The sequence below is a fragment of the Vespula vulgaris genome, chromosome 13 (genome assembly GCF_905475345.1).
Source record: "Vespula vulgaris chromosome 13, iyVesVulg1.1, whole genome shotgun sequence".
Lineage (NCBI taxonomy): Eukaryota > Metazoa > Arthropoda > Insecta > Hymenoptera > Vespidae > Vespula > Vespula vulgaris.
This window is the reverse complement of record NC_066598.1, coordinates 4187501-4215108: the sequence shown is the minus strand read 5'-3', so window position 1 is coordinate 4215108 and position 27608 is coordinate 4187501. Positions and strand designations below refer to the sequence as shown.

Here is a 27608-nt window from a genome sequence, read left to right as displayed (position 1 = left end):
TATCCAGCATACGATCCGTTCGGTTGGATTTATGCGGGGCAACGGCCTAAGCGAGCAAGCATTTCCACCGATCTCTAGTATGGCCTATGTCTGTTCTTCCTTCTATGTATCTTCTTATTGGTGAGCGAACGTACATGCAAGCTCGATTACGACCACCGTGATATCTACTATCTTCTCGAAGAACGATTAATATTCGTATGTGGGTGGGTATCTATAAAGGGTGTCCTTAAAAAAAGATGATCTATGTTAACAGGTAGATGATCTTATCAAATATTACCAAAGAGAAAAAAGTAAAGTTTGATTTTTATACAAAATTAATTTGATCATTATTAACATTAGAATCGAGCGATTTTTAACGCAAGATTAATTAACTTAAATCGCATCATAATTTGATCATTGTAATTGTATCATTTTAATATCCTAATTTATTGCGTTTTATGTTGAAACAAATTCAATCAATTTGATCTAAAAATACTTGCAATTATTTATATTATAATAATATTAATATCAATATGAAAAATTATTCCAATTTTTTCTTTTTTATGACTAATAACTGATAGTTCATTAAATGAGTAATTATAAACAATTTATTAAATGTAGTCATTATAAACAGTTAATCGTAATGAATGAAATAAATGAAAAAAAAATACTATGGAAAGAACTACAAATATATATTCAATTCGATATATACAAAAAAAAAGAAATAATAATTTCGTTAAATCATAATCATACGTTTATAAACGTATCATTACTCGTTAATAAAACTTTCTCCAAACACGATCGACCAGGCTATTTTTACGAGGGTGATCATTTCTTTCAAGGACACACTGTATACAGGGCACATTTTGTATAGGTGTATAAATACGCGTATGTATTTTGTTAAAAGGATTCGTATGGTCTCGGACAGCAAGGAAGAGAGCTTTCGCTTCCTCCTCTACCTCCTCCTTCTCCTCCTCCTTCTTCCACCTCCACAACTTTTCTCTCCAAGCATTTACTTTCGGCGTATAATTTCGATATGCAAATGCGAAACGTTTATCGCGATGCGAGACATCGCGTAGCATCGATGTCGCATGCTCCTGTATATATATGTATGTATGTATGTATGTATATATGTATATATGTATGTATGTATGTATGTATGTATGTACCAGAACAGAAGAGAATACCTAGCTCGGAATATCTGGCTCTCCCTCCAAGAGAGACTCGCGTATTTTCCAATTTCTTTGTCCCTCCTCCCGTGTTATGCGGCATGCACACCGTCATCTTCTACAGACACGGTTAAACGTAGAATGAAATTCCGTTTATAGGACAGACCGAGAACAAGATTATTTCTTGTTCAATACCTTGAATTCCCCAACTCCATTTTTTTTCATCTTATTATGTTTAGTATTATTTTACGCTCGATGTATTTTTTTTTCTGTTGTTGTTTTTTTTTTTTTTTTTTAAATCGAATATGATAACGTGAGAATTGATATGTTTTCATATTTAGGATATTTCGAATAATTCTTGATTGGATTAGGATTATTTTAAGTGTGTTGATTAGTATAAAAGTATAATAATAATAATAAAAATAATTATAATAAGCATAATAATAAGCATAAGAATTGTAATAATAATGATGATGATGATGATAGCGCTTATTGAAGTATCTGGAAAAGAATATACCTTTTTTTAATGATGATTGGTTGAGCAATAATTCAAAAAAAAAAGGAAGAAACGTATGTTTAAGCGATCACTTGTTAAATGATAATTGGCAAAACAGAACGACGTATCTTTAAATTATCACTCATGAATAATTATTCAAGAATACTTACTTATACATGATCTTTAAGTATGTAATATTTTCAAGAAATGTACTTTTAAGTGATCTTTTATTAGGCAATATTGCCAAAGAGAAATATCTATATTTAAATTATTACTTAAACAATAATTTGAATCATTTTAATCAAGTTACATAATGAAAAAATAAACTTATTCGCATGTGATTATTTTTCAAGCAGTAATGAGAGAGACTATATCAAATTGATCACTTATTAATAATCAAAAAATAAACACATATATAAATAATCTTTTGATAAGCAATATTTATAAAAGAAATGAATTTTTAAATAATCACTCATAAATAATAATTTAAAAACACTTATTTACGATGTCTAACTGTGCAATATTTTCAAGAAATGTATTTTTCAGTGATCTCTTATTAAGAAATATTACAAAGAAAAAAGTACATTTAAATTATTACCTCTTGCAAAATAATTTGAATAATTCTAATCAAGTTATATAACCAGAAAATAAATTCATTCGTACGTGACTACTTTTCAAGCAATAATACGAGACAGATAGATAGATAGATAGAGAGAGAGAGAAAGAGAGAGAAAAAGAAAAAGAAAAAGAGAGACGTATTTTAAAGCGATCACTTATTAAGCAATAATTTGAAAAAAAAAACATATGTATTTAGAAGATATCCTATTTAGAGGATATCCTATTAGCAACGATAATACAAAAAAAAAAGAATTACTTTTTTCTAATTATTTTTTATTAATATATTTCTACACGATTCTCTTGAAATATATTAACTTCATGTTCCCATCGATCGAATTGAATATGCTTGAGTCGAACAAAATACTTTAGAAATTATAGCAACAATAATCATAAGTACGAGGAGCTTTGTTATTTGTTTTTATTCTTTCTTTCTTCCTTTCTTCTATTTATTCCTTTTTTTTAATTCTTTTAATTCGAGAGTCGAAAGACATGGCAATTCGACATTTATCTTGCCGTAATATCGCGATGACTACGATATAATTATGGAAATTACAATGCAGCGTTATGGTAATGAGCTTTCCGGTGGGCGCGTTTATATAGGTAGACACTATCCAATGCGGATTTGGAGTAGGAGTTAGAACTAGTAGGAGTATGAGCGTTTCTGCAGATTGTTTAGAAATCTCGCAGTACGATGGAACGTTTGTATCGTTTCTCTCTCTCTCTCTCTCTCTTTCTCTTTCCTTAAGCATATATTCGGTCGCCGTTATTCGAGCTTGTACTTCCTGCTTTGATAACGTGTCTCGTGCAAGGTCGTTACGATAGCATTGCTATTTCATATCTAACATAAAAGTTATTCAATTCTGTAAGAAACTGTTTTCGTGCTAGAGAAAGATCATAATTGAATTTTTTGTTATATCATCGATCAATTCAAACGAATCACTCTGTAGATTTATCAGTTATCCTGTCTGTTTCAAGTGTTTCCTATCTGTTTCTATTATCCTGTTTGTTTCAAAAAAAAAAAAAAAGAAAAAAATATTGCTATTATTAACACGATTCAAATGAAATATTTTGAATTTATTAAATTTTTATCTTTACTTACTTACCTTATTTTAACTATTTTTACTTCATTACGTTACTTTATTTTAAATAAAGTATAGTATTGGAGAATGTGGAGATATGAAAATTTGACATAAGCAATATTTAAAAACAATACATATCCGAAGTAATAAGTAAAAACGAACAAATCGAAATGATTAAAATAATAATTTCGTTGATTACCACTTAAAATTGGACTACTTGTTAATTCTCAATTATTCTCAATTATAATACGACGAGAATTATACAAGGGCAAATTTTGTAATACTTATAACAATACTTACAACATTTGAATATTTCGAATAGCTATTATTTAAATACGAATTATTTTCGAAGGTATTTTAAATCTGAATAATTTCATGTTCGTCGTAGTATATAGAAATTTTCTTTAAAATCTTTTTAAGAGGATCACAAATGAAAGATAAGGAATTAAACGTGCTCGTGTGCGCTCGTTGCGTTTGTGTGTAACGCTTAAAGGTATATTATACGCGGAGATCGCCGTTGGGATTAACCCGCATCTGATTAGACCTCGAGGTCGTGCCGCTTTCTGGGCCCACAGCTCCCACTCGAGTATCCCATCGTGTTTTTGCTTCTCTTCTTTACCAAACCGATGTTCTTTGTAGCCGTGCAAATGCAGCAAAGCCAGGAGAGATGTAAAGCTGGTTTGTTTTCGCCTTTCGAAAGGTCGTGAAAAAGGAACCCATCGACGATATATCGATGCCCTGTGAATACACACACACGCACATACACATATCGTGTATACGTATTAAGGTATATAGGGTGAAACGTATAAGTAGGTACGATCGAATATACTTTTTTCTTTTCTATTTTCTATTTTTTTGTTCATTTAAAAATGAAATGTAAGATGTTAATTTTTTATTTATTTTCTTTCAAAGTAATAATTATCGATTAAAAGATGTATAAATTCATGTATTATGTAAATGAAGATGTACATATATATATTGGTGTTTTTGTTTGACTGTATCATCATATATATGTTTTTAGAAAGGAATGATTTTGAGGAATATTTTATCTTCTTTTTATTTTTCATTCATTATTATACTTATATTTTTTTCAGTTATAATCTATCATTGAGGTATATTAATTTTGTAGATATATTAGTAAGAAAAGATAGATCTTTTCAAGTGTTTCTGTTTATTGGTTCACCCTGTATATATTTTTAAGAGGGTTATAGGGCCCAGTTTTCCTGGACTTCTCAGAAAAAAGAACGTGTTTTAGTGTTCCTTCTTCTTTTCGATGATCACCGTGAGATAATCGTGAGTTTACTGCGTAGGTCTGTTCGTCCTAATGGACTACTTTGCATTCGAATTGAATATATCTTTTTCTTTTTTTCTTCTTCTTTTTCTTTTTATTTTATTCTGCCGATAGTTATATTAGCATTAAAATTCTTTTGGTTCTATTAACTATCAAATATATTCTATATAGTCATTAAATATTAATGTTCAACAATTTGTTAATATATTTGTTAACTGAAAATAGTTTTAGTAACTTCGTTGGTCTTATAATGAAAAAATTAAAATACTTGTACAGGTGTAAATGGAAATAAAAAAACTTTCTTAGATTAGACAAGTAATTCTGAATTGTTGTGTGAAAGTGAGCTTTCGTTGTACAAGATAATGAAAAATTTTTTATAAAAATTGATACAAATATATATATATATATATATATATATATATATATATATTATATATATGCATATATATATTATATTAAGTTATTTATTGATAACTTTCTCTCATCGCAGAACTTATCAATTTTATCACCTACCAATTTTTTATAAAAGTATTAACCTTTATTAAATACTATTAATCTAATCTAACTGTTTTTATTAGGTTTGTGAATAATTATATATATATATATTGCACTCACGCATAAATTCATAAACTCCATTAATAAACAAAACAAGAATTTTTTACTAAAATTAATACTAATAAGTAACACTTGTATAAAAAAAAATATATATATAAATACAAATAAATAATATTAATACAAATAAATATTAACAAGTAATACTTCACCCCCTTCCCCCGACAGAGTATATACATAAAAATAAACTCAAAATAATTTAAGCACTAAAAAATAATCTCAACGTTTCTATTAAGATATAAAATATTACAAATTCCACAATTAATTATTTTTCGATCAAGCGAATCTAAATATAAACGATATAATAAAAACAATTGTCCCATTAGACAATAATAATAATCATCATAAACTTCGTCATTAATATGAGTTATACCGAATTGGATATAGGCATTCAATGCCGTGAGAAAAGAATACGAAGAAGACGAGGTTTTCTTCGAATAGCATTCGAAGGTACCTGCTCACCTTAATTCCCATGTAGTAGGACCTGAACCTATACCTGTTCCAGGTTCTTTCTTCTTTCGTCTTCCTGCCCTTTCAGTTTTTTTTTCTATGTATCATACACACACACACACACACACTCACCACAGTACACATATATTCACCCATAACACACTCACACACTCACACTCATAAACATCCCATTCCTCACACACATATTCATACTCTCCCACACGAATATACATATATTCATACATACACAAAGCTATGCACACGCTTCGCACGCATCCACGCATCTACGCACATACACATAAAGAGAAAAACACGAAATCCCAGAAGCATGAACTATACCAACTCATTCTCTCTCTTTTATCCCTCAAAGCTTTCGCCTGTGATCGATCATTCTCTCGTTACGAAGGATCGGAAAATGAGGGATAACTCGATAGCAGCTTTACGAGTATATACGAGTGATTAAATGTTACGTCGGCCCGATTAAACGATTTACGTAATACGTCACGCTGCTCGGACATGTCCTAATAAATTAATCGCTTTGTAATGGATAAATTGATAATGGGAAATAGAAAAACAAAAAAAGAAGGGAAATAAAGTGACAAAAATTCAAATCCTTACATATCCGATCTTACTTATTTAAAATGGAATCATTCGAATAAGATCAATTTTGTTGAAACGTTAATTGATATTATCGTAACATAATGTACGCTATTAATTCTGACTTTCTTTCTTCTTTATCCCCTTTTTTTCTATTTTATTAATAAAATCTCGAATATTAGAAGGAGCAAAGTTGGATAAACTAATGAAAATTAATTAAAATAATAATTCGATAGTTTCAAATGAAACGTTTAATTTCACACTATTCAAATACGAATTAACGATATCTTAATATTGTAATATTTTGATAGATAATTTTTTTTATCAATATTTTTATCAGTCCATCTTGTATATTTCGTGTCGAAATCAATCGAACAGGTATTAATTTAAATAATTACTTATTGTTTAATTTGATATACATTTTTATTAGTTGAGTTCTAAAAGATTTATATTTTTTATTTACCACCTTGAATAATAATAATAATAATAATAATAATAATAATAATAATAAGTAATAATTGTAATAATAGTAATAATAACAAATATATTTGTTGTGGAATGGTAATGATAACGAAAATAATAATAATAATTTTTTATAGATGTAAACTTGTTTAAACATAAATTAAATAATTGTTTATTGTAATTTCATTTAAAAGTAATCTTAATTGTTCGATTTTAAATATCTTTTAATTTTATATTAGTTTATTATTATTAATTTTATATAGTCGTCTAGAACACTAATAGAAATAATAATTTTGTTATAATATGTTTATGAATAAAAATCACTTCATATTAATAATGAAAATTTACAAATAATTATTTTGAAACATAATTCATAAATCAATAAATAAATTCTATAAATAATAATGTACAACATATAGAAATAAACTTATATATATATAATAATAATCATAATAGATAAATTTACAAATCTAAATAATTCTCTATTCTAAAATATCTATTAAAAATATGATATTGAAGGAAATTGATAATTTGTTTTTTTATAAAAATAAGAAAAGAAAAAATGTCAACTTTAACCGATTATTTCTTTTTTCTTTTTTTTTTTTTTTATTCTGTAGATTGAATTTTGTAATTACCCTACAGTTGATAATTTATTTCAATAATAATTTATTTCTGATTTAATTCTTATATTTCTTTCGATAATGATTTTTTTATTATTTATTAGGAATTAAAAAGGTGGAGTAAAAAAAGATATCAATATGCACATGCACAGGTACGCAGAGTATATACAAACACGTTTACATAATAATATCAATGGCGATAATGTCAAGGTGTACCAAACGTTTTGAAATAAGATATAGCAGTGGTACGATGATCCCATTGACATCGTTATACATTGGACGAAACATTTTGTGGCTGTTGCAAGGGTGGCATCGGTTGGTGAGCCACCAAATCGAATCTCTGCGTATGGTCTTCCGTTTATTTGATCTGCTTGTCGATTGACATGGATCGATATACACGAAATTCAAATATTATTGGTCGAGCATTTTCGTGGTTGTGAACTTACCAATCTATTAAAATCATTCGTATACATAGTAAATGATATAAAATAATTATAATCAATTTTCCTATATTTAAATGAATTTCTCGACTTTTTCTTTTTTCTTTTTTTCTTTCTCCTTTGTTTTTCTCAAAAAACTCACTGAACTAAGAAATTTATGTGCATTTGATAAACTAAACCACTGTATTCCTAAAATTATTTATATTATATAAATTATATAAATTATATATAACTTCAATTTCTTTATCACAAAAAAGAAAAAGAATATTCGCACTTTCTTCAGCATTATTTTCAAAAATATTTAAAAAAGAATGTATATACATAAATGACATACAAATTATCTCCAAAAGTTTCTTAACATCGATCAGATAAAAAGAGTGGACATATTTATACTTCTTAAATATAATTTAACATTTTAAATATTTTTAAACATCAAATAATTATATATTAAAAAAATAATCTCTATTTCATTATCATCTTTGGAAATATTTTCGTGAAAAAGATCTCAATAATTTTGTAATAAAGTTTCACGTTGATTTATCGAACGAGTAGATACTAAACATGTTACGTAAACTTTTATTACACTCGTAAAGTAACTCGTGGGAGAGCATACATTTAAATACGTTTTTATCATTCATAGACGTGTTTCGCAACTTCAGGCACGTATTATTATTATTATTATTATTATTATTATTATTATTACTATTACTACTACTATTATTACTATTATTGTTCTTGTTGTTGTTATTATTATTATTATTATTATTACTATTATTACTATTGTCATCATTATTATTATTACATGAATAGTGAAACGATCATACATTGAGAAAGATACGGAGCACAATGGTCGAAAAAAAGGAAAAAATGTAAATAAAATATAGCTATAGAGCAGATATCTCGCTTTTACAGTTCGGTGTTAAATAACTTATTTTCAGATCCGAGAACCGGTTATATAACTGATCTCCTATCCGGAAGTCGTAAGGTAATGAAAGCGGTTGCACGAGAAGAGAATCATTCTACAAATTATCGCGAACCGGTAGAACTTAGACATTATCACTGAGTATCGATGAAATTAGGACAAAATTTGAGTAATATATCTTCAAATATTTTTCTCAAATTTTGGAGAATTCTTTGTTTAAAAAGTTAAATAATTTTTTTTACATCCGTTGCATAAAAAATTATTACATCGGTACATGTCGTTAAGTTTTGTATCAGTTCAATAATTACAAGATTAATTAAAAAGTTTCATGAAGACGTATCGAAGCGTTTCTGATTGCTGAAGTTCTCGGAAATTCATTGTTTAAGAAATTAAACAATTTTTTTTTCATTTGTTCCATAAAAAATAAAAATTTTTTTTATATATGTAGTTATTAGTTATCAAATTTTATATCATTAAATTTCTTATTTTTAAAATATTTTTATTCGATACAATAAACATAAAAAACGTTCAATACTTGTTATAATAAAAAACGAAAGATACATAGACCATAAAATATTTAAATATATCGTAAAATGTTTTACATCAAACAATCTCCATCCATATTAATTGCAACTTAAATTTAGTTTTATCAAAAAATTTTAATAACACACACACAAACATAGACATACACAAAAGAAATCATTGTTTCATTATAATACGATACAAATTTCGTTCAATTTTTTTAATAAAAACTTCAACAACGATTAATCGACATATTCAATTAATTTAATAAATATCTCCACTTCAACTTGATCGTATAAATATAATGATTAGAAATTTCTAATGAAATCATTGCCATTCTAATACAATACAAATTTCGATCAATGTTTTGAATATAAAATTGTAGAAACGATGAATCTTTGAATCGAATTTGCGAATAATACAATTAATCTGAACTGAATTGTATAGATCAAATCCTAATCGTTTCAGAAAAAAAAAATTTGTCGATAAACGTAAACCGAAGAATATCATAAAAGAGAATGTCTTTTAAGATAAAAGATTATACTTAAGATTGACGAGAAATATTTCTCGAGTCCTTTCTAGTATCCCTTATCTTGCAAACAGGAAAGGTAGCGACGTGAGATGTTAAAGGCATTGGGATGTTGCGTGGGGTGAAGATGAATGAAAATGGCTGAACGACGTCGATGTTCGTGAATAGAGGGGTGGAAAGAAGGTAATCCAGAAGGGATGTTAGCGTAGAAAAGAAGGGATAGGAATGGTCGATAGTCGTGGACGATAGTAAATCGTGAGTTTTTTTTTCTTCTTTTTTTCTTCTTTTCCTTTTTTTTTCTTTCTTTTCTCTCTTTTTTTTTTTCGCCGAGATCGAATGAGAACAATGAGAAGGACCAATCGAAGGGCGGAAATTCGAGGGATGATAATTGAACTCGATAAGGAGAAACTTGCTGATTGCTGTCTTCCTTCTCTCTTTTATTTTTTCTCTTCTTTCCTCTCTTTTCTCCTTTTCTTTTTCATTGGTAGTATTTAACGATCTATTAGAATTAAATTTCAATTAATCCTTTTTTTCTTCGATATCTTCGTTTATTTTATATAAAAAAAAATATATATATATTTGTTCATATTTTTGTCGATATTATGTAAAAATAATGAAATAAAATGAAATAAGAAATTAAAATTCACAGAAAAAGAAATTAAATAAACATTAACGAAATTACGTAAAATGAATTTTTAAAAAAATTTCACAATCAGCAACGATATTGAGTTATCAACATTTGAATTAATTCAATTTATTTATTTATCTTTCTTCTTACCAAAATAGTTCTATTAATTCCTTCTTCTTTCAGTTTAATTATTTCATCATTTTTGTGCATTACGTATCTTGAATAACTTGAATTTCTTTTCTTTTTTTTCATTGTTCTAAATTAAATTTTCATTTGTCGCTGTTGTTGGTAAAAACAAATTATATTTTTTATCCCTATTCTTTACACATTCTAACTATATTTTTAAAAAGACAGAGGTTAAACCTCTGATGATAAAAACTACAATTTCTTTTTATCTTCTTCTTTCATTCTCATTCTTCTTTTATTATTCTTACCGTAAGAGCACTAAGACTGTTAACACGATAGGTGCCTCACGACCTTCCTCGAATACCGTTAATCCGAGTTACAATGGTCGATAGATCGAAGCAAAAACACGCAAGAATTACCTCATAGACTCCGATCAGATTTTTTCCTTTATTTTAAAAAAATAAAAAAAGATAAAAGAAAAAAGAAAACAAATTTTCATCGATTATGAACAATTCATACTAATCTTGATCGTAATTAAGCAGAAATTTATTTTTATATTTTAATTTGTTCATATTTAACAAAGAATATTGCAATATACCTATGACATTATCTGTTACATTATCACACATGCGCTTTTGTATTCACCTATCAGCTTAAGTGTAAGTTTTTTATTTCGTTTGTTAATCCCTTTTACTTGTCACAGCCAATGAAATATTTACTTATCAAGATATATATTGCGCCCATTAATTCAACTATGACTTATCAAATCGAATAATTTATGTATGAAACAAAAATTAGAATTATATTTATGTTCATTCATCAGTATCTCGAACATGTATCATATCTCTGTATCCAATGTATTTTTGCTTTTTTTTTCTTCTTATTTTTTTATTTATTAATTTTTTTCTTTTCTGAAGAAAAAATAGGATTAAATGTGTCTGACGAAAAGCCGTACGCTTTCAGTGTGATAACAAATATAATTTAATTTTTTTTCATTCTTTTTTTTTCTTTTTTTTTTCTTTCGGTTTAACTCCAGGATCAATAGATATACTCGATTTAAGTGTTTCGTAAGAACCATAAATACACATACACACATACATATATATATATATAAATTGACAAGTATTTTTTAGTTAATAAGTTGTCCTGTTTAACTGGTCTTACGAATATATAGGAGTAAGAAGAATGCCAACGTTCGAATACTTTCTTATGTCTACCGCGACATGGTTGTCTACACTTAGTAGACATATAGAATAAATTTCTGAACGCTATTTTACAGGACGTGTTCCACGTAAACCAGTTTTCTGGTCAATACACTAACTACAGTAGAAGTACGAGATGGAGAAGGAGAAGGAGAAAGATTTTTTACTGTCCCACTTTTCTTTCTAAAATTGATTTCTCGGATTTACGATGGACAAAAAGAAAAAAAGATAGGAAAAGAAAAACAAAAAGAAAATTTATACTCTATGTTAAAACTATGAAAGGAAATACAAACGAAAAGTGTAGTTAGTTCGAACAGAATATATTTAATCATGAAAAGAGTTATCTCTCTCTCTCTCTCTGATATTTTCTTAACAAGATCACGAGTCCATAGACCTCATCCTAAAATATGAATATAAACGAAATTGATTCTGAAAAAAATAAAAAAATAAAAAAAGAAGAAGAAAGAAAAAGAAAAAAGAGATTGATTTATTTTGTTTTCATTTCATTGAAGCGATCGAGATGATTAAGAATCCGTTCCTGTTTGCTTTCATTACAGATGCCTCGTCCTCGAACGAAGCTGTACACCTACAGCAACGTCTGAGGAGCCTGAGCACGGAACTGGTGACCCTGAGGAACCGGCTACACGTAAGCCAACCTCCAAACGGTGGTTCAGTGCCGTCACCAGGAACACAAGGTGCCCTGTCGAAAAGTCCAGAGAAGGGTAATTCTGTTGTTACTGGTGTTGCTGCTGGTGTTGGTACTAATACCGGTAGCAGTGGTACTGGTAATGGTAATGGTACTGGTAATGGTGCACCTTCCTCACCAGCACCAGCCGTACCACCAAGGACCAGCTTACCACCTGCATCCACGGTATCCCATGGAATCGGCCATCCGACTGGTCACTCGTCCAACCATTCCACCAGTCACACGCTCACGGCATCCGCGATCGTTCATCCTCACGTCAATCACGCCTCTGCGAACACGCTCGGCCACAACTCCACTGTCGCGAATAATTTCATATCTGGTTAGTATGCTCGAACTAATCTTCTCTGATAATTCACTGCTGGACTTGGATATTATTAACGAGTTAACATACGGCCATATGAATTTACGTTATTTTCATAGAATTGAAATTATAACCATTCAGTCATATACAATCCCATTTTTCTTTTTCTACTTTGCTTTTTTTGTTTTTTCTTTTTGTTTGCTTCTTTTTTTGTATTTTGCAGTACAGCGATTTTTGATATGATAAATATTTATTTTATCAAAAGGTTGATTATCTCATTTGAACAGATTTATATTTTGGAAACTTGAAACGATGGCTTTTGTTTGTTATTATTATACAAATTGTGACATTTTATATAAACGGAAAAATTAACGAAAGAATGTGATACGATTTGTAGATTTTTATTCGTTATATGCGTTTACGAATTATTATATTTAAATAACACGTTAAATATTTTTAGATTAAGATTAAGATTCGTATTAAGTGAACAATTTTTTTTTACGTTTTGTATTATATTTGAACGATCTTAAATTAATTCAAATATTTCATATGAACGAAAAAGAATAATTACAGGGTAGCAATATGGATTAATCTTCATTTTTATACACGTGCCGTCCCATTTTAAACGACTTGGTGAAATATTTCCGATCCTATTGATTTTATAAACAAATTAATTTCAAACAATAGTTGTTAGAAAAAGAGGAAATATAATATGTATTACGACTATTTCATGGAGAACGCTATTGTCAAGATGACTTTCGTAACAATTTTTTTTTTTTATTTTTCTCAAATGGAAATCAATATTTTAAGTCGAATAAAACTTGTAGAGAATATCAATACAAATCCGATGACTACCTATAGTGTATATTTTCATCAATATTTCATCAATTTATTGATGCTACGTTTTAACGTTTAACGAACTGTTAAATCGCAATAATGCGATCAATATTCCTGTAAACCTGGTAACCAACGAATTCATTTATCGATTTTTTTCTTTTTCCCCATTTGTTTTTCATTTATTCATTCATTTTCGTTCATACATTTTCGAAATTGTAATTATTTGAAGCGTGATACCCTTCAACCCATTCATAAAGAACAATATTGCGATTGTACAGTCCGTAAAAACATCATAACGCCATAATTCAATGAAATATCTGTGAAAAGCGTAGACTGTAACTTGCTTGCTCGTTGAATTCGTATTGATATTCTCTACAACTTTCTGTATTTTCTTTTTCAAAATATCGTATTGAAAAAAAAAGTAAAAAAAAATGTTATGACTTCTGTATCTTGACAACTGCGTCCTTTATGAAATATATCCGCGATACGTATTATATTTTCCTGGTCGAAATTCAGTAGCTTTTTTATTTGAAACATTCATTTATAAAACCAATACGATAGATGTTACTTATAATATATTATATATGTGTATATATACAAACATACATATATATATATTTATTTATAATGATGAGACACAGTGTGTGTGAAAAAAACTGCTCTTTTCTTTCGCCAATGATACGTTGAAAATCTTGAAACCTTGGTACTACATGAGTCACGAATTTTTTTACTCGAAACATTCGTTTATATTTAAAAACGATACGATAGAAGATATTTATAATATATTATATATATATATATATATATATATATATATATATATATATATTTATAATACGAGCCACCATGTGTGTTTGAAAAAATACACACTGCTCTTTACATCAGCCACGACACGTTAAAAATCTTAAAACCTTGCTACTGCATGAGTCTGGAATTTTTTAATTCTTTTTTCAATTTTTTTTTTATGGAAAGAGTCGGTAAAAAAGAAGAAAATAATCAAGTATCGATTAGCTGTAGTTTAATAAAGCGGAAGGTATCAGTTTTGCAAATATTTCAAAGTAAAGAGCCTCACGGATTGAGGCTGTATGAGGAAGTGATCGATTTTCGTCGTCATGGGTATAAGGACACGAATATATACACGCACGCGTGTTAGATAGTTATACATATATCTAGTGATGGTAGAGGGGTAGGTGTAGGGGTAGGAGTAAGGGTAAGAGTAGGGGTAGGGGCTAGGGTGGTAGGAAGGAGGGGTTGTGTCGCGACACGGGACGTCCATCTACTCGCTCGTCCGCGTTAACGTTAAATCCTCGTGTAACACGTAATATCCTCGTTTCTCCGTTAATACGCCTCCGCTAATGGACCATTTCCCATCGGTGTATTATCTTCGATCGTGATCGTTTTTCAAAAAGAAAGGAAAATGATGAAAAAAAAAAAGAAAAAAGAAAATGAAATCTAAAAAAAAAATAAATAAATAAAATTGCAACGCACGACACGAAAACGTAACAATTACGTTCGTTCCTTTTATTCTTTTTAACAAAAATTTGTTTCGGAGTAGCATCAAGATTCGTCCAAAAATAATTCCAATGGATCACTCTGTATGGTATTTAAAAATTTCATAAGCAATTCAATAAAATGTTACTCGGAAATAACGTATTTAAAAATTCATATTAAAATTGTTCTGATTGAAAGTCTACTTATATAAATTTTATATAGCATATATTTTATAATGTAAATGTTATAATATGTATATACGTATATATGGAAATGATAACGATCTTTTAAATTCATGTTGATCCATTCAATAGTAAAATTAATCGAAAAATATCTCGATAAGGAATCGTCGTTATCGTTTAGGATTAAAGGTATACCGATGGGTTATTGAAGATTAATAGTTACGTTGGGGGATGATTAGATTTAGATCCAACGAAGCGGCACAACGGCGTGTCGGACGATGGTATAGTATCTTGTGTGACAGCCCTTGGTTGCCTACGATCACCTCCAATCTCCAGTATTATCGCCGACGTGAAGAACGCTAAGAGTAATCAAGGCCAGCATCGATGTCTCCCGAAAGCAACCACACCAGCCAGTACTGGTCCTGCGACCTCTACGGCCTTGGACGATCTCATTCATTTACCTGGACCTCTCACGGAGGATGCGGTACTCAAATGCCTTCAAGCTCGTTTTTGTGCTAAACAGTATCACGTAAGTATTTTAATTTTTCTAATCAAATCAATATTATAATCTCGAAAAAAAAGAAGAAAAGAAATAAAAATAAAACGTTCAAATCGTAAGAATTTTTTTGATAGAACGATTTATCTATTCATTTATTTTTCTTTTTTCTTTTTTTCTTAAAAATTATTTCCAAAAATGAGTTTATTTAGATGTATAGATAAATGATTCATTAGATGTATATTTAGATGATATTAGTTAGATATATGTTTCTTTTAATATCTATTGGGTTCAACATTAGAATGTTTATAAAAATCGTATTGATGCTATATGAAATAGTATGTATGTTTATCATCGCTGGTAAAGTGATATTTTAAAAATTAATCATTTTATTGATGGAATATTTTTGTTCTTTTATACCGAATTGAGCAATATATTGTCTCAAAATTAATAAGCAAATTATATTAGTCAAATATACTTTTATCGCAAAATGTAACATCTATTTTATATTTACTCAATAATTCAATAGCCAGTAGTTTATTGGTGACGTCATTGATATTACCAATAAAAAACATCACTGAATTTTTCTACACCGATTTCATGTTATTTTGAATAAAAATAAAAATATATGTTGACATATAAATATATATAAAAGAAGAGTAAAAATTGTTGAGAAAAAAAATATATTTTTTCCTTTCACGAATGGAAATAGTATTGGATGTAGCTAGCTGAACTGATTGTTGATCGAACGTGTTTTTCTGTATGCAATATGATAGTTATCTTGATCGATTAAACTAAATAAAAAATGTAAAATATTGATTATTATATACATATCAAATATACATCCTAAAATTATTTTCGTGAAAACGTGACGTAATGAAAGGAAACTAATAATGGACATAATTTAAAAAAGGAAGTTATTTTTCAAAAATATATAAAATATATATAAATATATATAATATATATATATACATATTTTATAATAATATAATATATTAATATATACAGCATATTTCAATTATCATTTGATTTTTGAGTTTGAAAATTATAATATAAAATAATTAATTAACAATTAACATTATATGTTAATATATATATATTTTTTAATATATTTATATATATAAAACATATTATATATATATATAAATATTATGTTTGTATATATACATATATACATACATATATATATATATATAAATTGATTTTTGAATTTGAAAATTACAATATAAAATAATTCATTGCTAACGCAATATAAAGTAATTAATTCATTAAAAATTAACACTATATATTAATATATATGTATCACGTTTCAATGATCGCCCGATTCTTGAGTTTAACAAATTACAAAGAAAAATTATTTTTATTAAAATTAAATTTATTATTAAAAAAAAATTATTTGAAACAAAATTTACAAAGAAAAGAATAACGAAACAAAAACAGAGAAAACAATTTTTTTTTATAAGTCAAATCTTGAGATTGGTGTAAAAATATGTAAAAATATTGAACGAACCGTTGCAGAATAGTTAAGAAATTATAAAAAACGAGGAAAATATAAGAAAAATAAATGGATAATAAAGAGGTTCTCTTTTGGTTTGGCAAACTCAAGCCCTTAACTCGAAACACTTCGGGCTATGTTTTTACACGGTTATATGTAGGAGGAGCTTACGATTGCACATGCACGCACGAACTCCGGTGCTGTTCTTCGTTGGAATGCAAGTGGAGCAAAAGGGTGGGGAACTCAACTGGTACTCACACTCACACTCATATAAATACATACATATACACATACGTATATACATCCATACATATATACATGGATACACATATACACACACAGATATATATACAAGTGTACGCACGATTTCAGCACATGTATAAGCGTCGATAAAGCAACGTTGAGAATCCACCCTGTTCCTTCACACGTGCTGGCCCACGCACAGGTGGCATGCTCACATTCCTTTCGAACGCTTCGCCATTCACATACTCTGTTGATTCCCTTTCGAATCTTTTCCGCATTTCTTCTATTGCTTCCTGACTTTTAAAATACTTTATTTATCACTGAGATCATTTAACTAATTACGAATATTACATATATAAGTAGAACGACCTACATTGGTTAATATATATTTTGTTTTAGTTTCTTGTTTGTTTTTTTAGTCAGTTTCTTTTTTTTCGTTTATTTTTTTTTTTAATTATTAATTTTTTTAATTAAAAAAAATTGTTGTTAACGATTAAAATAGAAGGATATATGATGAATTGCTCTACAATATTTTTGAAAATATTGTAATCGTTATAAGATCTCTAGATTTCATTATTTAGACCGTTTTATTCGGTAAAATGACAAAATTATAATACTAGATAGTTTTAGTATTATTTGAAACTGTTGGAGAGAAAACTTGATCCGATAGATTTACATTTAGACTTAAACGATTTGATTTATTTTATTTGTTAAAATGACAGAACTGGAACAAGAGATAAATTTCTGTATTTTTTCTTTTTTTAATGTGCAAAGGTGTAAATAGATCAATTGATACTGGATAGATTTAGATTTAGATTTAAATGATAATGACTTTTTTGTGTGTAATTTAAAAATGAAAGAACTAGGACGAGGTCACTTTTCAAAAATAGAATTTAATATTATAGAATCTCCAAGAGATCCAATTAATTCGAAACATCTAACCGTTAAATCATCATCGAACGTAATCTCAACCGGTTTCCAAAGGAACATGAACGATCGATGTGAGATCGTTCGTGTTCGTGTGTAATACGAGAAAACCGAATGAGAGAACAGTGAGTTTCTCAATAGGTCACTCAAAGGAGAGGAAACATCGCCGAAAGGTAGACTACGCCTTTAGTTTACAAAAACTCGATAGCGTTCACCCAATTGCGAGAGAAACGGTTGTTCCCTAATTGGTGGTAACCAGTGAGGCACTCTTTCTCTTATTCTTTTCGTCATTGATCGAAAAAAAGTTTGATCGTTCAACCGTAACGAGTATCGAAAATATCAAATCAACTATTTTATGTCTCGATCTAAGACATTAATAAAACGTGTACCATTATGATTAGAAAATAATTAGAAAATTTGTCAGATTTCTTTCATCCGAAACGTCTCGAAATGATCAAAGAAAATTTTCAAAAAAACGAAAAAACTTCTTTTTATCTCATTTTTCTCATTTTTTTTTTGTATACTTGTTTTCTTTCTTTTCTCTTTATTTTTTTTTCCTTTTTGAGAAAACGAAAATGTTATTTGGCTATCGGCCTAACTTACACACATGCACATACATACGTACGTACGTGTGCACGTGTAATCTGTTTGCAGATTAACACTGTTAAGTTAGGTTTCTTTCCAATTCCCCCTTTTTTTCTCATCTCCCCACAATCTCTTTAGGATATCCGATGGACCCCGACACCAGACCGGTTCTCTCTTTCTCCTCCACGCCCAACTTTCGACCCTTTTCTTTTCTTTTCTCGTTTTTTTTCTTCTTCTTCTTCTTCTTCTTCTTCTTCTTTCCTTAAACCTTCTTTTTTCTTTTTTTTTTCTTTTCTTTTCTTTGCGTGCCGCTTTACCTTCTCTAGCAGACGTCTAATAGCAATCAAGCACATCGGACCCTCTAGGTCCTGGGTCTTCATTCCCATGCTCCGCCTTCCTCTCCACCCAATTCTTTTCACCTCACCCCGTTCCACATCTCCAATTCCTTCCAATATTTTATTTCGAACGTCTTGCCTGTCCCAATTTTTAACTACCAACCTCGTGACTTTTCGCTTTTATTACCAACCTTTGAATTATTTATGCTTGTATTCGGACATATTTTTTTTTGTCGATTTTTTTTTTCCATATCATGATTAATTTCTCGTTTGGTAATATTACTAAGAGTCTAAGAAAATATGTTTCGTAAGAATGATCACTAATAGATCGATGTATAATACTTAACGACTTAATTTCTATGTCACTTTTCTACGATATTAATTCGCTGTTGCTAAGACTGTTCAAACGTTATTGCGTTACTTTGATTCGTCTTGTTCCGATTCTGTCATTGAGTCGAGAACAAAAATATTCTAGTTTATATAGGTGACAGAGTCATGAATGATTTATAGAAATGCATTAAAACATATGTCGAATATAAGATATACATACATATATACAAACATACATACATGCATACACACACACACACATATTTAAATTTATGCCGTAGTACTAGTTATTGAGATCTTTACTGTGTCCACATTTAATGATATCGTTACGTAAACTTCTCTTACGTTCTTACTAAATATTTTATGAAACCTTTAAGAGAGATAAGAATTATTGGTTGACTCACTCGTCGAATTTCAATTTTGAATAAAAAAGTTAAATAACAAAATATTCTGGGATATCGTTGTTCAATTAGTTTTCAAATTCTTTAATGTTCGACAATTTCCGAATCTTGAAATAAACATTGAATTGTAGACGAATGTGGGGCCTATCTTGGTCAGTATCAATCCTTACACGGATGTTGGGAATCCACTGACCTTGACGAGTACCAGGGCCGTACCATTGGCACCCCAATTGAACAGGGTCGTCCAGGAAGCTGTAAGACAACAATCAGAGACTGGTTATCCACAAGCGATTATACTTTCTGGTAAGAAACAAACATTGAAATGTTAAAAGTTTATAGTTTTTGTTGGTTATAGTTGGGAGTCAGTCATCTTTTCTTTCTTTTTTTTTCTTTTTTTTTTTTTTTTTGAATGAATTTCCTTTAGGAACAAGCGGATCCGGGAAAACGTATGCCTCGATGTTATTACTTCGGCAACTTTTCGACGTAGCTGGCGGTGGCCCGGAAACAGACGCTTTTAAACATCTGGCAGCTGCATTCACGGTTCTTAGATCTTTGGGATCTGCTAAAACTGCCACGAACTCGGAAAGTTCAAGAATAGTAAGTTATTAATGCGATCACAAGAAGAAAGTTGAACGAGTTTAACGTGACATTACTTTTCCCAGGGTCACTTCATCGAGGTACAAGTTACCGACGGAGCTTTGTACAGAACAAAAATTCATTGTTATTTCTTGGATCAAACGAGAGTGATCCGACCATTACCAGATGAGAAAAATTATCATATATTCTATCAGATGTTAGCTGGTTTGTCTCACGAGGAGAGAGGTTTTTATCCTGTTTCTAAAACAATCATTTAGATCTTATTTAAACTCTTTTTTTTAATCAACGACCTTGTCATTCGTTTGACAGTGAAACTCAATTTGGAAGGATATAATCTGAAAAATTTGAGGTACCTACAAAATGGCGATACTAGACAGGACGAGGCAGAAGATGCGATAAGATTTCAAGCTTGGAAAGCTTGTTTGGGTAAGTGTTTGTAAGAAAGAATGATTCTTCAAAAGACACGAACTAAGTATCTATCTATCTCTCTCTATCATTTTAGGTGTTCTCGGTATACCTTTCCTCGACGTTGTAAGAGTATTAGCTGCTGTTTTGATTCTTGGTAACGTAGGATTCACGGATGGGCCTGGAGTTGAGGTTGGTGTAATCGGAGAAAATGAACTCGCTTCGGTGGCCGCACTTTTGGGGGTTCCGCCACCTGCACTTCTCAGAGGTCTTACATCGAGGACCCATAATGCCCGAGGACAATTGGTTAAGTCGGTCTGCGATGCAAACATGGTACAGTTATATCATTTTATTCATCTTTTTTCAAACACGTTTATTTGTCTGACAAACAGTAGTGTTCACATATAATATACATACATACATACATACATCAATTTATTTTTTAACGTAGTCCAACATGACGAGAGATTCCTTGGCCAAAGCTCTTTATTGTCGTACCGTAGCAACTATAGTCAGAAGAGCTAACAGTTTAAAAAGATTAGGATCGACGCTTGGAACTCTTTCGTCTGATTCCAACGAGTCTGTTCATAATCAAGCTGAGGTCACCAGTCAACATGCTTCTACTATTGGCAGTTCTGCAGGTAATACGATTTTATCAAATTATGTTATCATCGAATAATGAATTTTAAACGTAAACATACATATTGTTTCTAGGTGGTACTGGTTCAAGGAGCATGACAGCTTTGAACAATGCCGTGAGACACGCGACAGATGGTTTTATAGGAATCTTAGACATGTTTGGATTCGAAGATCCGAAACCGAGTCAATTGGAACACCTCTGTATAAATTTGTGTGCTGAGACTATGCAACATTTTTATAACACGCACATTTTTAAGAGTTCCATCGAAAGTTGCCGTGACGAAGGTATAAGGTGTGACGTTGAGGTGGATTATGTTGACAATGTACCTTGTATCGATCTCATTTCTTCTTTGGTAAGTACGAAAATTCGAATTAGAAATCGTGACACTTAACAATTTCTAATGTAATTCTCAATTATATGTGTTTGAACAAATATCGATGAAAAATTATATCGTTGATAATTTGATTTTAGATATAAAAGTAGAATTAGATTTTATATTAGATCTTTATTCAATAGAAAATTTACAATTGACATTACAAGGATCAATTATATTTAAATATCTCAAACTCAGTAAAATTTCCTTTTTCTTATAAATTTATCGATGCTCTCAGCGTACCGGTTTACTCAGCATGTTGGACGTCGAATGTTCGATACGTGGTACTGCGGAGAGTTACGTAGCCAAGGTGAAAGTTCAGCACAAACAAAATCTTCGATTATTCGAACCTAGACCAGTAGATTGCAGATCTTTCGGTATTCAACATTTTGCTGGCAGAGTCACGTACGATGCATCAGATTTTTTGGGTAGGCAAAAATGTTGTTTCCTTTCTTTCTTCTTTTTTCTTCTTTTTTTTTTATAAAACTCCTACCCTTCCGTACATCAAATTAAATTATTATTATCATGTATTTTTAAAGACACCAACAAAGATGTTGTGCCTGATGATTTGGTGGCTGTCTTTTATAAACACACTTGCAGCTTTGGTTTCGCTACCCATTTGTTTGGCAGTGAATTAAAAGCTTTGTACGCAAACGATACTGTTCCAAGAGGTGTTAGCTTTAGGATATCACCGACTTCTCATACGGATCTGTAAGACAATTTTTTTCTTTTTTTTTTGCTCATCTTAGTTATTTAAATATATGTATATTAAAATGTATGCATATCCGAGTTCAGTTTAAACGGCGATGAACCGATCTCAACGCTAACGCAAGACTTTCACACGAGATTGGACAATCTGTTAAGAACTCTGGTCCATGCTAGGCCACATTTTGTTAGATGCATCAGAAGCAATGGAACTGAAACTCCTATGCATTTGGATCGAGGTGTTGCGATGAGGCAAATACGTTCCCTGCAGGTTTTAGAGACTGTTAATTTAATGGCTGGCGGTACGTAGATTATCATGAAAACTTAGTTTATTAATCCTGTAATACCATAACTTCGTTATTAATTGAATGATTATCGGTATGTAAAGAAATATCAATTATGGAGTTTCCGAAGTCTCAAAGGAGACTTTCCTTATTTTCTAATATCGTATAATTCAATTTTGTTATTTTTGTGGTTTCAAATATCAATTTGTACAGTCAATGATCTCACACGATAGAAGTCCCATTTGAAAGGAAATTAATCGATAATTCAATGTATCAATATATCATCCTTGTATCTTGAATCGAACCTTTAAAGATTTAGAAAGAATAAATAGAATTAAGGAATGATCCTCGTTCCTATTGATCAGGTTACCCGCATAGGATGCGATTCAAGGCGTTTAATGCGAGGTATAGATTGATCGCACCTTTCAAACAATTACGACGAGCTGAGGAACAAGCTGTCGAGGATACAAAACTTATTTTACAAAATGCACAACAATTGAAAAATAAATTTGGAGCTAGTACGAGTTGGGCACTTGGAAAGAGACACATTTTCCTTAGCGAGGGCATTCGTCAACAGTTAGAATGTTTGCGTTCGGAGACAAGAAGGAAAGCTGCCACTGTGATACAGGTAATGTTCAAACAAATTTTCTTTTTCTTTTTTCTTCTTTCTTACACAATATTCAAGGACATTTATTTTATTGATTTAGGCTACGTGGAGAGGATGGAGAGTTCGAAGGAGATGGCCATTAAGAAGAACGACGATGTGTGTGTCAACGGTTATTGGTCAGAAGAAACTACAACAGACGACGACAACTGGTAATACTGGAACTGTTCAAAGAAATGTTACAACGGGAACAGGAACCGGAACTGGTACTCGTCCTAGACCACAACCAATCGCTGGTACACCACCACCAGATCCTTCGGAAAAATGTGCCGATCAAAAAATGATTCAACAAACTTGTACATTATTTGGCCTTGATCTGGTACATACCATTCATAATACTACAATACTTCTAAAATCTATATCTCTATGATTGAACATTTTTCATCTAATAATTAAATTCGAATTATTACGAAATGAATATCATCGAATCGAACAATTCGTATCTTTCAATCTGTAGTTCACATAATCTTGTTGATACAATTATCGATATTGATTATTTCTTTTTTCCTGCTACATCGTACGATTTAAAATCCGATCGAAATTATTACTTAAATACTTTAACTCGTTTTAACATAACGCAATTTCATTTTCTCAATTTTATCAAGGAACGTCCACCACCGGTACCACCAAGTAGATCATACACCGTAACAGGTAATACGAAATTAGGATATCCGCAAACAAGGATCATGAAGATGCCTTTTCCAGGTAAGAAAAATATATATATATATATATATATATATATATATATATACAAGGTGTCCCGATTCTCGTAATCAATCATTGAGGCTAACGAAAGATGCTACAATTTTTAAACGACAATTACTTCGTTACTTTTCTCTACTATCATTATTGTTTCATTATTCACTTTAATTTAATCATTAATTTGATCGAGATCTCTCGTACATATTTCAATGCATCGTTATATCTGATCATAGTGATCGAATGATCGAATGACAAGAGGAATACACGAAATCAAATCAAAGGACATCACTCATTGTTGCCTTTGAGATAGATTATGGTCGAATCTTGCGAACAACCGACAGCTCATTAGCCGGTTATTCCTTCACCGCTATATCCTTCGAGCCAGGATATCTTCCTTTGTTCTCTAGTCTCCGATATTTCAAGACCCCTCCCTCAACCTCCTCGTCCTCGAAGTTATTTACCTTAAAGGTGTTAGATGATTTTCATTCAGTAATATTTAAGGTAATATTCAATCGCATAAATCCTTGCAAACACGAACTATGTAGATTTCTCTACTGCAAATCAATTTTTCGAACTTTCGAATTAATTATTAAATTGATCAACGAATATCAACGATAATGAGAACGAATCAACGATTAATAAGAAGAGTAACAAATTTAACGATAATTATTAATGAGAAAATGAGAAGAGATTGTTAATTATTAATGAGAGAATGAACGATTAATGAGAAAAGTAACAGAGTCCGATAATTGTTACAACGTCTTTCATCTTCTCAAAGGTCGATTATTTATATTTTGGGATATATAACATAAAGATATATAAACGAATGACGAACTAGTCTTTATATTATCGTTATCGATTTGTAAACAAATTTCAGAAGAAGGGGAAGGAGAAGTAGTATTATTGAAAGGTGAAACAGTGTTAGTTATTGGAGCATCTCCGAGGCGAGGACATCTCTTAGTAGAACACAATAATACTACGTTACACGTGCCTTATCAATTCATGGAGCTTAAACCTTGCAACATTAACGTATAATAATTTATTGCGTTTATAATTTTCAACACCGACTATATATATATATTTTTCTAAACTAATATTTGAACAATTCGTATGGAGCTGAAACTTTGCTACAGTAAGTGTTTAATAATTTATTACGTTTATGATTTTCAATTCCGAACAGTACACGTATACATATATATATTTATATACGGTATATATATATAATATATATATATATATATATATATATATATATATATATATAGTATATTAAAAAATGAGAAAATTAGTTAAGATTTCTTATTAGATATTATCAACTGTCTTGAATTCGATGAAAATTAATACTTTTAATTATTAGTTTATCTTATTCATTTATTATCCAAAATTATTAATAACATTATTCGGATATCTCGTACGAATAAGTGATTGAAAAGAAAAAAAGAAAAAGAAAGAATAAAAGGGATAGTATCGTATTGAAATCCTCACTGATTGTAAGATGGGGTTGGTACGGTGGGAGGGAGAAAAGAGGCCGGAGGACAATGAACGTCTAATTAATTTCATTGAGCGAGTTTGAAGTCATTGAAACAGTGCTTATCGCTTGTTTAAGACAAAAGTTACTGATTAGTTTGCAACATAAGTACACTTCCATATTGCCTCGAAACCACGTTTGTCTTCCATGTAGATAAGTACATGTCACAGTATAATACACAGAAATGCATGTGCAAATGTATGTTTGTATGTACGTGTGTCTGTGAATACGTGTATTTTTTAATATCACGTTTTCTAGTTACGTTAAGTAATTTAATTATTAATGCTTTGTTTTATATATATATATATATATATATATATATATATATATATATAAAAGAAATTGATAAAAATGATGAGAATATTACATACCTATTATACAGGGTGTTCCATTTAATTCGGCACTCATCAAATATCTGTTTTTAATGATAAAATAAAGCTTTTTTTAGGGCGAAATTTGTTAATTTTCAGTCGTCACACAGTGATTTTGGAGATTTCAAGGTCATCGATTATCCTTTAAAAAGGACCATATAACCTTACGATCATCGTGCAATAGTCTACGTTTAGATCAGTGCAATGAATATGATACTACGATCTTCGTATGACTTTGAGTCGAAAAGAAAAGAATACATATCGATGACCTTGAAATAATAATATATTTCTTTTTCCTTTTTTTTCGTATCGTCATATATAAACTGTAATAAAGATATTTCAAGTGTTCGAGTTATATAGGACATCATATATATATATATATATATATATATATATATATATATATATATATATATATGTATATGTATATATATATATATATATATATATATATATATATATATATATATATATATATATATATATATATTATACATATATCTACGTTTGTTCGAATTTGAATATCGTCGATATATCGTAATTTTTAAGTCACATTCGCCAACAGTATTTCTTCCTGACTATTCTTGAATTCTTAGTGCCAACAACTAGAAAAAATAGAAGAAAGGAAAAAAAGAAGAAAATAAGAAAAACAGAAAAAAATATACAGAAAGAAAGAAAATTCAATCGTAATAATATATCACTATGCCTTGTACATGTACCATATTCGATTAAGGCCTCTTTCGGATTACTATAGAATATATTACATACGATTAGTGCCACTTGATTAGACTTTAATCGACTTTTAGTTTTTATTATCGATATTAGCTCCTAAGTAATAAGATATCTTAGCTTTGTATATTAGCTTATACACTGATTCATCAAAGATTCTAATAAAAAAGTTTTAATAATTAATAAAGCCGTTAGAAACGTACGAAGAAAATTGTATGTAAATACTATAAAGAGATTATTTGTGATCGGTGTGTGTTACTTACGTATGATTTACGAATGAAGGATATACGTATTCGTAGCTTGTGTAATTACTTATAAGGAGATAATAAAAACTAATGAAAAATATAATTAACCTCCTTTGATTATTGAAATATTTCGAATAGATATCTACCTACATCCTACATCATACCTACATCGTTTATTCGAACCATCAATATGCTATTAAATTGATTGACAAATAATTTAATCGATAGAGTTAATTCTAATAAAATATTTATATTTCAATTTTTGATCGTATGCAGTTTTGCAAGATTTTATAT

At 29.7% G+C, this 27608-nt stretch overlaps 1 protein-coding gene across 2 annotated transcripts in view; it reads left to right on the top strand.

Moving 5' to 3' along the window:
- Positions 1 to 27020, top strand: part of LOC127068510 (unconventional myosin-Va) — a 109931-nt gene extending 82911 nt beyond the window's left edge. For both annotated transcript variants that reach the window (XM_051004781.1, XM_051004782.1), the window contains 17 exons: positions 12300 to 12767; positions 15499 to 15788; positions 20203 to 20374; positions 20496 to 20668; positions 20734 to 20893; positions 20978 to 21094; positions 21171 to 21406; positions 21525 to 21714; positions 21788 to 22065; positions 22325 to 22514; positions 22626 to 22797; positions 22882 to 23093; positions 23441 to 23703; positions 23783 to 24058; positions 24345 to 24444; positions 25319 to 25573; positions 26937 to 27020. In XM_051004781.1, the coding sequence (XP_050860738.1) occupies positions 12300 to 12767; positions 15499 to 15788; positions 20203 to 20374; positions 20496 to 20668; positions 20734 to 20893; positions 20978 to 21094; positions 21171 to 21406; positions 21525 to 21714; positions 21788 to 22065; positions 22325 to 22514; positions 22626 to 22797; positions 22882 to 23093; positions 23441 to 23703; positions 23783 to 24058; positions 24345 to 24444; positions 25319 to 25476 (3455 nt within the window). In that variant the 3' untranslated portion in view covers positions 25477 to 25573; positions 26937 to 27020. The remainder of the gene's footprint in view (positions 1 to 12299; positions 12768 to 15498; positions 15789 to 20202; positions 20375 to 20495; positions 20669 to 20733; positions 20894 to 20977; positions 21095 to 21170; positions 21407 to 21524; positions 21715 to 21787; positions 22066 to 22324; positions 22515 to 22625; positions 22798 to 22881; positions 23094 to 23440; positions 23704 to 23782; positions 24059 to 24344; positions 24445 to 25318; positions 25574 to 26936) is intronic.
- The last annotated feature ends 588 nt before the right edge of the window (positions 27021 to 27608 follow it).